Raw genomic sequence first — 13,216 nt, 5'->3', positions numbered from 1 at the left:
CCATAGAAAGAAAGTTAAAAAATTAAAAATCATTCTACATTTTTAAGAGTTCAGGAAAGATCCTCACTTTTTAAAACTCTGCCTCGTTTTTTCTTTCTATTACATGTATGACATCTATAAAATACATGATGGATTTCTGTGATTAAGTGTAAAACAGGATGACCCAGATAATTATAGGCCTTCTGGTCTGATATGAATCCTGGGCAAGGTAGTAGTGCATCTGTGATGCAACCTAATTAATAAAGAACTGAAGGAGTGTGATATAATTAATGCAGTTTAACTTGAGTTTATGGAAGATAGATGCTGTCAAACTCTGGTTGTTTTCGATGAAATTACAAGTTTGGTAGGTAAAGATACTAATGTTGATATAATTTACTTAGATGTTTGTAAAGGGGTTAATTTGGTACCACATGTTTTGAGTACAAAACTAGAAAGATCTAAAATTAACATAGCACAGATTAAGTGGATTAAAACTGAATAATTGATAGGTCTCAACTTTGTTAATGGGCAGTTTCCATCAAATAGATGTGTTCCAGAAAGAGCCTTCAGGTATTGATTCTTGATCCTATCCTATTTAATGTTTCTAATAATGACTTGGAAGGAAAATCACTCATCAAGTTCGTAGCTGATAAAAAAAAAATGTGTATTAAATAATGAAGAGGAAAGGTCACTGATACAGAAGTATCTGGGTCACTTGGTAAGCTATCTGCAAGCAAACAATGTGGGCATGTCTAGACTGCATCCCTCTGTCCGCAGAGGGATGCAGACTAGGCAGGTCAATGTTGCAAATGAGGCAGGGATTTAAATATCCCGTGCCTAATTTGCCTAAAAATGACTGCCGCATTTTGCCGACTCAGCACTTTGTTGGCAAAAAGTTGCAGTCTAGAGGGGAATCTATCGAGAGAGAAAGCCTTTTTCGACAGATTCCTTATGCCTCCTGCAAGGCAGAGGGATGCAGTCTAGCCATACCCTGTGTGTTTTGAAGTGGCTAAATTTAAAAGGGTGCGTTTACATTGCAGTACTATTTTAGGATATGTCCGGTATCCTGAAATAGCTATTCCACATCTTTGAAACAAGCCAGTTATTTCAAAATATAATGGGCTTGCTATTCCAATGTCCCTGTAAATCTCGTTGCACAAGGATTAAGGGACATTTTGGAATAGCAGTTAATTTTGAAATTTGGCGCTGTGTAAACTATTTCAAAATTAACTTGAAATAATCTATACAATTTGCATAGGTCAAATTGAGAATCTTATTCCGAACTAAGAGTGCAGTGTAGACACGCCTAAAGTGTGCATTTGGGAATGAAGAAAGTAGGCTGTGCTTACATCATTTATGACTCTGATCCCAAGAAACAGTGCCTGTCCGTGAATTCTCAAATATAATTGTTAATGTTCTGAGATTGCTTGAGATATGTTTAGGAAAGAAAAATCAAATGCACAATGACCAAGTGGGGAATAAGTGACTCAGAGGTAATACTTCTGAAATACACCTGCTGTTTATAGTGGATCTCAAATTGAATATGAGTCACGGTGTTCTACAGTTGGGGTGGGGGAAGCAACATAAGAACATCCGTACTGCGTCAGACCAAAGGTCCATCTAGCCCAGTAGCCTGTCTACCGACAGTGGCCAGCACCAGGTACCCCAGAGAGGGTGGACCGAAGACAATGATCAAGCGATTTGTCTCCTGCCATCCCTCTCCAGCCTCTGACAAACAGAGGCCAAGGACACCATTTTATCCCCTGGCTAATAGCCTTTTATGGACCTAACCTCCATGAATTTATCCAGCTTCTCTTTAAACGCTATTATAGTTCTAGCCTTTACAGCCTCCTCTGGCAAGGAGTTCCACAGGTTGACTACACGCTGTGTGAAGAAGAACTTTCTTTTATTAGTTTTAAACCTGCTACCCATTAATTTCATTTGGTGTCCTCTAGTTCTTCTATTATGGGAACTAATAAATAACTTTTCTTTATCAGCCCTCTCCACACCACTCATGATTTTATAGACCTCTATCATATTCCCCCTCAGTCTCCTCTTTTCTAAACTGAAAAGTCTCAGTCGCTTTAACCTCTCCTCATATGGGACCCGTTCCAAACCCCTAATCATTTTAGTTGCCCTTTTCTGAACCCTTTCCAAGGCCAAAATATCTTTTTTGAATTGAGGAGACCTCATCTGTACACAGTATTCAAGATGTGGGCGTACCATAGTTTTATACAGGGGCAGTAAGATATTCTGGGTCTTATTCTCTATCCCTTTCCTAATAATGCCTAGCATCCTATTTGCCTTTTTGACCGCCGCTGCACACTGCGTGGAAGTTTTCAGAGAACTGTCCACGATAACTCCAAGATCTCTTTCCTGATTTGTCGTAGCCAAATTAGCCCCCATCATACTGTACGTATAGTTGGGGTTGTTTTTCCCGATGTGCATTACTTTACACTTATCCACATTAAATTTCATTTGCCATTTTGTTGCCCAGTCACTCAGTTTGGTGAGCTCTTCTTGGAGTTCCTCACAGTCTGCTTCCGTCTTGACTATCCTAAACAGTTTGGTATCATCTGCAAACTTCACTACCTCACTGCTTACCCCTTTCTCCAGATCATTTATGAATAAGTTGAAAAGGATTGGTCCCAGGACTGACCCTTGGGGTACACCACTAGTTACCCCTCTCCAATCTGAAAATTTACCATTTATTCCTACCCTTTGTTTCCTGTCTTTTAACCAGTTCTCAATCCAAGAAAGGACCTTCCCTCTTATCCCATGGCCATGTAATTTACACAAGAGCGTTTGGTGAGGGACCTTGTCAAAGGCTTTCTGAAAATCCAAGTACAGGCAGTCCCCGAGTTACGCGGATCCGACTCCGCAGTTACGAACGGGGATTTCTCGCCCCGGAGAACTGGAGCAGCGGGACGCCTGGTCCCGACGCCCGCCTTCTCCGGGGCGAGAAAAGCTGCTCCCCGTCTCCCTGGTCTGCTGGCGGAGCCAGCAGACCAGGGAGACGGGAGCAAAGCGGGGGAGCACCAGGGGCCGGACCCGCGGCCGCTTCCAGATCAGCTGATCTGGAAGCGGCCGCGGGTCCGCCCGGGTCCTCCGCCGCTTTGCTCCGCATCTCCCCGGTCTTCTGAGAGCGGGGGGGGGGACACAGCTAGTGCCCCCCCAGCAGACCAGGGAGACGTGGAGCAAAGCCGGGGGCCTGTGGTAGAGCAGGTAGGGCACTGCCTGTTGGTCCCGCAGCACCGCTCCTTGGCACTACTGGACCAACCCGGCAGCACCCCAGCTGCTCTGCCCCAGGCATCCTGATTCAGCTGCTGATCAGTTTCAGCAGTGGCTGAATCAGGATGCCTGGGGCAGAGCAGCTGGGGTGCTGCTGGGTTGGTCCAGTAGCGCCGAGGAGTGGCCGCGCTACTGGACCAAGCCAGCAGCACCCGAGCTGCTCTGCCCCAGGCGTCCCAAAGTCAGCCACTGCTGAAACTGACCAGTGGCTGACTACAGGAAGCCCGAGGCAGAGTTGCTCTGCCCTGGGCTTCCTGGAATCAGCTGCTGATCAGTTTCAGCAGCAGCTGACTTGAGGACGCCTGGGGTTCTTAAGTTGAATCTGTATGTAAGTGGAACTGGTGTCCAGATTCAGCCACTGTTGAAACTGATCAGTTTCAGCAGCGGCTGATGCCAGTTCCGACTTACATACAGATTCAACTTAAGAACAAACCTACAGTCCCTATCTTGTATGTAACCCGGGGACTGCCTGTATACTATATATACTGGATCCCTCTTGTCCGCATATTTGTTAACCCCTTCAAAGAACTCTAACAGATTAGTAAGACAGGATTTTCCTTTACAGAAACCATGTTGACTTTTGTCCAACAAATTATGTTCTTCTACATGCTTCACAATTTTATTCTTTACTATTGTTTCGACTAATTTGCCCGGTACTGAAGTTAGACTTACCGGTCTGTAATTGCCAGGATTGCCTCTAGAGCCCTTTTTAAATATTGGTGTCACGTTGGCTACCTTCCAGTCATTAGGTACGGAAGCTGATTTAAAGGATAGTTTACAAACCACAGGTAATAGCTCAGCAATTTCCCATTTGAGTTCTTTTAGAACCCTTGGATGAATGCCATCCGGTCCCGGAGATTTGTTAACATTAAGTTTTTCTATTTGTTCCAAAACCTCCTCTAATGACACTTCAATCCAGGACAGTTCCTCAGATTCATCACCAACAAAGGACGGTGCAGATTCAGGAATCTCCCCAACGTCCTCAGCTGTGAAGACTGAAGCAAAGAAATCATTTAGTTTCTCCGCAATGGCTTTATCGTCCTTGATTGCTCCGTTTATAGCTCGATCATCTAGGGGACCCACAGGTTTTTTAGCAGGCTTCCTGCTTCTAATGTACTTAAAAAACATTTCGTTATTTCTTTTTGAGTTTTTGGCTAGCTGTTCCTCAAAATCTTTTTTTGCTTTTCTTATTACATGTTTACACTTGATTTGACAGTGTTTATGTTCCTTTCTATTTATCTCACTAGGATTGGACTTCCCCGTCTTAAAAGATACCTTTTTGTCCCTCACTGCTTCTTTTACATGGTGGTTAAGCCACAATGACTCTTTTTTAGGTCTCTTGCTATGTTTTTTAATTTTGGGTATACATTTAAGTTGGGCCTCTATTATGGTGTCTTTAAAAAGTTTCCATGCAGCTTTCAGGGATTTGGCTCTAGTCACTGTGCCTTTTAATTTCTGTTTAACTAACCTCCTCATTTTTGCGTAATTCCCCTTTTTGAAATTAAATGCCAGGGTGCTGGACTGCTGAGGTGTTCTTCCCACCACAGGAATGTTGAATGTTATTATATTATGGTCACTATTCCCAAGCGGTCCGGTAACGGTTATATCCTGGACCTGATCCTGCACTCCACTCAGGAGTAAATCGAGAATTGCCTCTCCCCGTCTGGGTTCCTGCACTAGCTGCTCCAAGAAGCAGTCATTTAAGCCATTGAGAAATTTTATCTCCGCTTCTCTTCCTGAGGTGACATGTATCCAGTCAATATGGGGGTAATTAAAATCCCCCATTATTATAGAGTTCTTTATTTTGGTAGCCTCTCTAATCTCCCTCAGCATTTCTATGTCAGTATCGCTGTCCTGGTCAGGTGGTCGGTAATATATCCCTACTGCTAATTTCTTATTATTGGAGCATGGAATTTCTATCCATAGCGATTCTATGGAACATGTTGATTCACTTAATATTTTTATTTCATTTGATACTACATTATCTTTCACATACAGTGCCACTCCGCCACCCACCCGGCCTGCTCTATCCTTTCTATATATTTTATATCCCGGTATGATTGTGTCCCACAGATTTTCTTCATTCCACCAGGTTTCAGTGATGCCTGTTATGTCTATCTCCTCATTTAATACGAGGTACTCTAGTTTACCCATCTTATTAGTCAGAGTCCTAGCATTTGTGTACAAGCACTTTAAAAATTTGCCACTGCTTATTTGTCTGCCCTTCCCTGATGCATTGGATTCCTTTGTATGCGGTTGTTTGTCAGCTCTGGCCCATGGTTTGCTCTCTCCCCTCCTCTCTTTCCGACTACAGCTTAGAGAATTTCTATCAACGGATTCTCCTCTAAGAGAAGTCTCTCTCCAATTTACGTGCATCTCCGCACCAATCGGCTTTCCCCCATCTCTTAGTTTAAAAACTGCTCTACGGCCTTATAATGTTTAGTGCCAGCAGTCTGGTTCCACCATTGTTAGGAGAATTGTTGTGTGCTAATCAGCACTGGTGGGGGCTTGGCTGAAGTGGTATGTCCATTTCTGGGCACCAAAATTTCAGAAGGAAGTAGACAAACTCAGGAGACCCCAGAGAAGAATAACAAAAAAATGATTTAGATAATCTGACCTATGAGAAAAGGTTTTAAAAAAGGGATGTGTAGTCTTGAGAAAAGAAGATCGGGGAGCAGGGCTGATAATAAGTATATATAAAGAGGACGACAATCATTTGTTTTCTCTGTCCACTAAAAATTGGACATTTGGGCTTAATCAGCTTAATTGTACATCTTTCTAGTTTTGTGCTCAAAACATCATGTGATACAAAATTAACCCCTTTACAAATGTCTAAGTAAATTACATTAACATTATTACCTTTACCAACCAAACTTGTAATCTCATTGAAAACAATCACATTAGTTTGATAGGATCTATTTTCCATAAACCCACATTAAAGTGCATTAACAGAAAGATCCGTCAGGGACTGGTTCTTGGTCCTATCTTATTTATGTTTCTAATAATGGCTTGGCTGTTTAGACATTATGGAAAATGTCTGGATGGGTTAGTTAAGGCCTGGAACATTTTATTGGGGAGATTGTAGAATCTCTGTCATTGGAGGTTTAGAAGAACAGATTAGATCACCAACTGCCAGGGATGCCCAGCTTCAGCATGGGGCCTGGACTACATGACCCATAGAGGTCTCTCCCAAACCTACCTTTCTGTGAGTTCTGTGATATTCTGATTAATTATATGGGCCTGTAGAAACAAATTAAAAGTAGGGTTCTCTAGCTATGCTGCCCGTGGCCCTTTGTCACCCATATAAAATATCCATCTTGATTCATGCCACACCACCTTGATCATCTTGGTGGTTGTATATATTTAACATGTCAGCACGTGGATTCCTTTCTCCTCCTCTAAATTACTTCTGTAAAACTTGCTTTTGGCTTCTCATTGTTTGGCGCAAATTTCCCTTGCGATATCCTAGCGCACCTAGAGGTCACATGGCCTAGCTGTCACCTATGCTATTGCTTAAGTCCAAAAATGGATGTGTGTCTTGGAGTAGAGCCGGTCAGTGGAGTGACAGATGGTAAAATGGCATGCAACATCTTTGGAGACAATATTTTATTAAGTTTATTAATAGTTTTTGTATAAAAAAGCCAGGAATTGTATTCAGTTCCAAAGGCAGCTGAGGCCACGGCTGCTGGGGCTGGGACTGCTGTACTAAAAATAGCACTATGGCACCAGGTGCAGGTGTCAGGATGGCAGAAGCTAAGGAAGGGGTAAGTGGATAACTAAGGGGAAGATGGGGGTGAGGAGAGGAAGGGGCTTGTGCTGAGAGGAAAGGAGGGGGGTAGGGCAGGAGAAGAAAGGGGAAGGCACCAAGGGGCAGGGTACAGGAGAGAAAAATACCAGGTGGCCAAGAGGAGACCATGGGGGGAAAGGGCAGGAGGAGTGGGAGAGGGGTAAATGGGCAGGTGTCAGTAGGATTGAGACGGGGAGGGGACATGGTGATGCTGGGAGAGGAAAGAGGAGGAGCAATGGGGGCAAGAGGAAGGAAGAGAAGGGAGGAGTGGGGTTAAAAGGAGGGCTGGGCATGAAGAAGGTGGGGGTTGGAGTACATCATGTGTGAGGGTGCAAAGGGGCTTGAGGAAAACTGGGGCAGAGTGGTGAGGGGGTGGGCACCAGAGAGAAAGAGGGCAGGGGGGCAGGCGTTGGGAAGGTGGGGGCAGTGAGGGACAGGGAGGGCACCAGGAGGGTGCAAGTGGTAAGGGAAGGTTCAGATGCCACGAGGACTGTGGGAGTGAAGGAGAAAGGCAGACGTGGGGAGGGGATTGGAGATGAGGGATGGACACCAGAGGGCAGAGGAGAGAGGCAGTACAGCTGGGTAGAGGGAGGTATTAGGGGTAAGGAGCTAGAGGATGGGTGGGCACAAAGGGGAAGGGATGGGCAGGTAGGGATCAGAGAGGATGGGGAGGTGGGGCAAGTCCCAGGGGGCTGAGGGAAGTGAGAAGGGCAGGAGCCAAGACAGCAAAGGGGAGAGAGAGGTGGAGGGGAGGGCACCAGCAGGCACTAGTGGAACAGATGGGGCTAGAGGAGGATGGCAGACATGGTAGCAGAGGGGGGAAAGGGAGAGGTTTATAACTTGGGTGAAACAGTGGCATACATCCGAACAAGCACTCCTGACCTCAATATTGGTGTACAAGACAAAACTCGCTTTGCTCATGGATGGAAAATCTGAGGGAACACTGATCACAGCATAGTACAGTAAAACTCCAGTAGTCCAGCATCCAATTGTATGGCTCTCCCGATAGTCCGGCATCAAAATGGCAAGAACCTAGTGAGTGAGCTTCGGCAAAAACAAGTCAACAATGTAGCAGCAGCAGCTGCTGAACCTAGCAAAAAGGGTTGAAAAAATAAAACATTACAGTATACTGCAGTGGTCCCCAACCATTTGAGGTTGCCGGGAGCCAGGGCGCGTGGTCATTCACCCATGGGGCGCCAGAGGGCGGGGGCGGTGCCCCCCCATAGCTGCGTGCCTGGGGGCAGCCCCCCCAAGCACTGCGCGCCTGGGGCTGGCGCTCCCCCCATGCGCCATGCACCACGTGCCCGGGGCCAGCTGAGCCCCGAGCACTTGGCGGGCGCACAGAAATGCCCCCATGGGCGCCATGGTGCCCGCGGGCACCGTGTTGGGGACCACTGGTATACTGTATCCAGTAGGTACAATAAAAAGGGTTAAAACACTTTATATACAGTATATACTGGATACAGTGTGTGTGTGTGTGTGTGTGTGTGTGTGTGGGTGTACATATATATATATATAAAAACACCAGTTTATAGTACCTCCTGATAGTCTGGCATATCTGATAATCCGGCACCACCTAGGTCCCAAAGATTCCGGATTATCGGAAGTCTACTTTATTACTGAAAAAATGCTTACTTTCTCATTTTTACCATTAAATGTAAATATTGTACACTGAAATGTAAGTGTATAGAGCAGTATAACAAGTCATAAGAAATTTTAATTTGTATTGACTTTAATCTGCACTCTGTTTAATCTTTTGTGGTAGGACAAAGATGGAAGAATAGTGCCTCAGTCATACATGTTTTTATTCTACTCGCGCACGCAGTAAGAGTGGGTTAAATAGGATAGTTCTACTTTTTGAATTTATTTTACTCTTTGGAGATAAAATGGGAGTATGACTTTAAAATTATAATAGATCTTGTTGTATCTCACAGGAGAAAAGGCTGAGAGAAAAGGAAGCAAGAAGAGAAGCTCGGAGGAAAAGTAAGAAGGTAAGGCTTTTTATTGTTTTGATAGACCAATGATTTTAATTTTGTAACTGGAATTTAAATGCTGCTCTTCTTTTTCCACATTAAACTGTTGTTTTACTTGACTGTTTTACAGGATTTACCTAGTACAGTCATTTTCATCCCCATATTCTTGCTTTGTTTTGGGGTGGCAGTGTTAACTGGAGGAAGCAAATACATTTGTTGCCCATTGATGCACAATTTTCTTTTTATTTTCTCCTTTTCTGGTTTTCTTTCTCTGCTGTTTTATTCTATGCTGAAAGCATTCTGAGAGAGCCATTCACTTTATTCTGTGTATCAAGCTAGTAGCAGTTTTTAAGACTTATTGTGACTGATGTCCCCTAATTACTATATACTTGTTAATGCCTGTGGCTCTGCATGCAGTATGGCAATCTGTAAGATTTACAGTGAAGTTTCATTTAGTTTTCATATTACAAAATTCAGGAAGATATTCTGTGTTAAAATTGAGATTTATTGCATGCAAACTCTCTACAGTACTTTATGAGCATATAGTATACCTGCAGTTACAATTTTGTATTGACATGTTTAGTATCGTGTATGAGCTGGCTTGGACTGACCTGAAGAAATTCAGTTGCAATGACTTTCCAAAATACAGGCCAAATAACGTGTGTAATTTCTGATACTGTATCTCATTATACTATGCCTGAATAGTCATGATTTGTTCTTGGCAGTTAGCATATATCAAACTCCCTTGAGTAAACCCATAATGTTCTCAGTCAGATTTTTCCATGCTGGCTATGGCACTTGGAGTACAAGTCAGAGATAATAACTCATGTTGTAGTTCTGAAGTGGGGAGTAATTACTCTACAGTGTAAGATGAAAAGCCTGGTTATGCTGGGTATTAAGTATCACTCCATCTTCAAAGTCAGCTTGAAAAGAGAGCTCTCGGCATCGTGGATTTCTCAATCAGACTGAAGACTTTTTGCATACAATTTAAAATGTAAATATGTATATTTATATGTAAATCTGCAGGGCTGGTAGGGAAATTACAGACTCAATGATTAGCAAAATATAAATATAGGAATAAAGTATTGATTCTAATCAAGGTATTTGACATTTATGAATACTGTGTTGCTTTTTTTTAAACCTCTGCACCATTTTAGCATATAAAAACAAATCCGTTATATTTCAAAAGATGAAAAAATTGTGTCTAGATGTACAAAAGACTCCATTTATGGGGATTCCTTTTCCCTGGGTCGTCAAATTGTTCTCTCCTTATGTTATTAATATCAATTCAATGAAAATTTATATCTAATTAAAGAGAGTTTCCACCCATTTTGATTTATTTATGTAGTGCAATGGATATTTATGGCACTGTATAATATCAATTAAAAATCAGTCCCTGCTCTGAAGACCTTATACAATAAAAATGTAGGGTTATGCCATTCTTCTCTCAAATATGTATTGTGTTTATATCTTGAATCTGCTGCAGCATTTTCACTAGTCTTGTTTCTGATATTGTTTGCTCTGTGTGTGTGTGTGTGTGTGTGTGTGTGTGTGTGTGTGTGTGTGTGCGCGCGCGCGCACGTATATGCATAGAGAGTCTTAAAAGCTGTTCTGATTTTTGGATTTCTCCATTTTAGTGACCATAGTAAAGTGCAATGCCCAGAAGTTCCTTAGATTATGTGTCTTGTGGACCAGTGATTCCCAAACTTTTTACTAAGACATCCTTCCTGCTGCATTTTGTATTTGAATCCAAACTTGTGTTTGCTATGGAAGGTCCTGATACTGCCAGTACTTTTAGGAGGCTTTAAATAGAGGGAAGCCTCTGTTGAAACTGTTAGCTGGAATCTCCTTCTTTTGGAAAGCCCACCACTGCTTCTGAAGTGTGACTGTATGAATGAGCTGCTGATTTTTTTTTCTTTCTTCCTGTCATCAGTGTTTCTTCTTCTTCATAAGTCTGGGGCAACTACCCATCTGTGCAGTAGCTTCTAAAGCTGACATAGCTCTGTTGCATAAGCATAAGTTTTGGCTTTAAATACACAAGGGATGTTTTTGTTAGTGCTCTGTGCAGTGGAGTTATGTCACTTTCAGTGGCTCTCACTGAATATCTTGGCATTCATCTTTTGAAGGGAAAATGCTTCTAGTGGGATAGGCTGACATCTTGGAGCTGGGATTTTCAGTCAAGGAAGTGCAAGGGATTTGCAGATAATAATTAAAGATGGCATGTCCAGGCTGTCAGGGTCCTGAGGAATTAATTTAGAATATCCCCCAGTCCAGAAAATGTCACAAATGAAGCAACAGCGTCTGAAGCTTTTCACCGCTCACATGAGGTTGGGCACAAGCAGCTGCTTGTGGACTCTCAGATTTAAAATACTAGGGGAAAAAACATACACTGTTGGAAAAGGAACTTCTGTTTAAAACCATATGTGCTGCTTGGATCAGGCATTCTTGCACTTACGTACTGTGGATACCACCTTCTACGACGTGTCTTGCAGACCAGTGATTCCCAAATTTTTTACTAAGGCAATACACCATCTGCATTTTGGTATTTTTAGCAACCCGCCCAGGGTGAGAAATATTATTGTGTACCACTTACCCTGTCAGTGGTAATCATGTAGAATTCCTGTGGCAACTACAGCAATTGCTTACATGGAAAAGCAACATGAATAATGTACAAATGTATTTTAATGCAGTTTAGTAGTTGGAGAGAAGGGCGAGACCCCAGACCATCTAACCAGCCAACTCTGACAAACGGTGAACAAAAGAAGCTTGCAGACTCTCTCCTGGCTGTCCTCCACCCATCATGGCCTCACCTATGTCTCAGCCAGCTGCTGCTATTTTTCTTTTAGCCTATATATTCTTTGGGATATGGATTGTTATTTATTATGTTTCTACAACATCTAACACAGTTTTTGTCACATCCCAAACTGTTACAGATTGGCCATTACCAACTTGGATATACAGGCAGTCCCTGGGTTATGTACAAGATAGGGACTATAGGTTTGTTCTTAAGTTGAATTTGTATGTAAGTCGAAACTGGCTCCAGATTCAGCCGCTGCTGCTGAAACTGACCAGGGGCTGACTACAGGAAGCTGGAGGCAGAATTGCTCTGCCCCCAGCTTCCTGGAATCAGCCACTGATCAGTTTCAACAGCGGCTGAATCTCAAGCATGGGACAGAACAGCAGGCCTGCCAGGTAGGTCCCTGCAGGACCAACCCGGCAGCACCCCAGCTGCTCTACCCCAGGGTCCACAACAAAAGCCTGGTCTGCTGGGGGGGGGGGGGCGCACTAGCTGCACCCGCCCCCCCCCCCCCCAGCAGACCAGGGACACGGGGAGCAAAGCCGCAGCAGTGGCGGGGTGCCACGCCTCTGAGGCTTTGCTCTGGCAAAGCCTCAGAGGCGCGGGACCCCGCCGCCGCTGCGGCTTTGCTCCCGGTGCCTCTGGTCTGCTGGGGACCGTCTCCAGCAGACCAGGGACACCGGGAGCAAAGCCGCAGCGGCGGCGGAGTCCCGCGCCTCCCCAGCTTTGCCAGAGCAAAGCCTCAGAGGCGCAGGACACCTCCGCCTACCCAGCTTTCTCCAGGTGTCCCTGGTCTGCTGGAGACAGTCCCCAGCAGACCAGGGGCACCCGGAGCAGCTTTTCTCGCCCTGGAGGTCGAGGTGGTGGGACCGCTGCGCTCTGGGGCGAGAAAACTCGGGGACTGCCTGTACTGATTTTACTTGATGATATTGTATTTGTATAGAGTAGAACCTCATAGTTATGAATATCAGAGTAACAAAGTGACTGGTCAAACATATGCCTCATTTGGAACTGGAAGTACACGAGCAGGCAGAAACAGATCCCTTCCCAGCACTACCTCAAAAATAAAGCAAATAGAGTCCCCTGTCAACTGTAAGTTACTATTTAAAAGAGAAAAGCAGCATTTTTCTTCTGACAAGTAATTTCAAAGCTTTCAATGTTCAGTTGTGAACTTTTGAAAGATCATATTTTTTTTGTTCAGAATTATGAACATTTCACAATTACAAATACCCCAGAAATGGAGGTGTTCATGATTCTGAGGTACAACTCTGTTTGGGGGGAGGGGGAGTGAAAAAGAAGGAACAGGGCTGCAATAGCTGGTTCCAGTTTCTGTGCTCAGAAAGCAATCGCCTTCTAGGGCCCTCTCTGCATTTTAGGTGATCATGCATG

At 44.0% G+C, this 13,216-nt stretch overlaps 1 protein-coding gene across 1 annotated transcript in view; it reads left to right on the top strand.

Moving 5' to 3' along the window:
• The window catches only part of DDX10 (DEAD-box helicase 10), a 294,078-nt gene that overhangs the window by 192,652 nt on the left and 88,210 nt on the right, over window positions 1-13,216 (top strand). The window contains exon 16 of the mRNA XM_089775640.1: window positions 8,992-9,048. Within this exon, the coding sequence (XP_089631766.1) occupies window positions 8,992-9,048 (57 nt within the window). The remainder of the gene's footprint in view (window positions 1-8,991; window positions 9,049-13,216) is intronic.

This window comes from Pelodiscus sinensis, chromosome 1 (assembly GCF_052426305.1).
Source record: "Pelodiscus sinensis isolate ZL-2025 chromosome 1, ASM5242630v1, whole genome shotgun sequence".
Classification (NCBI taxonomy): domain Eukaryota; kingdom Metazoa; phylum Chordata; order Testudines; family Trionychidae; genus Pelodiscus; species Pelodiscus sinensis.
Note: the sequence above shows the minus strand (reverse complement) of the source record. Positions and strands in the feature narration are given on the sequence as shown.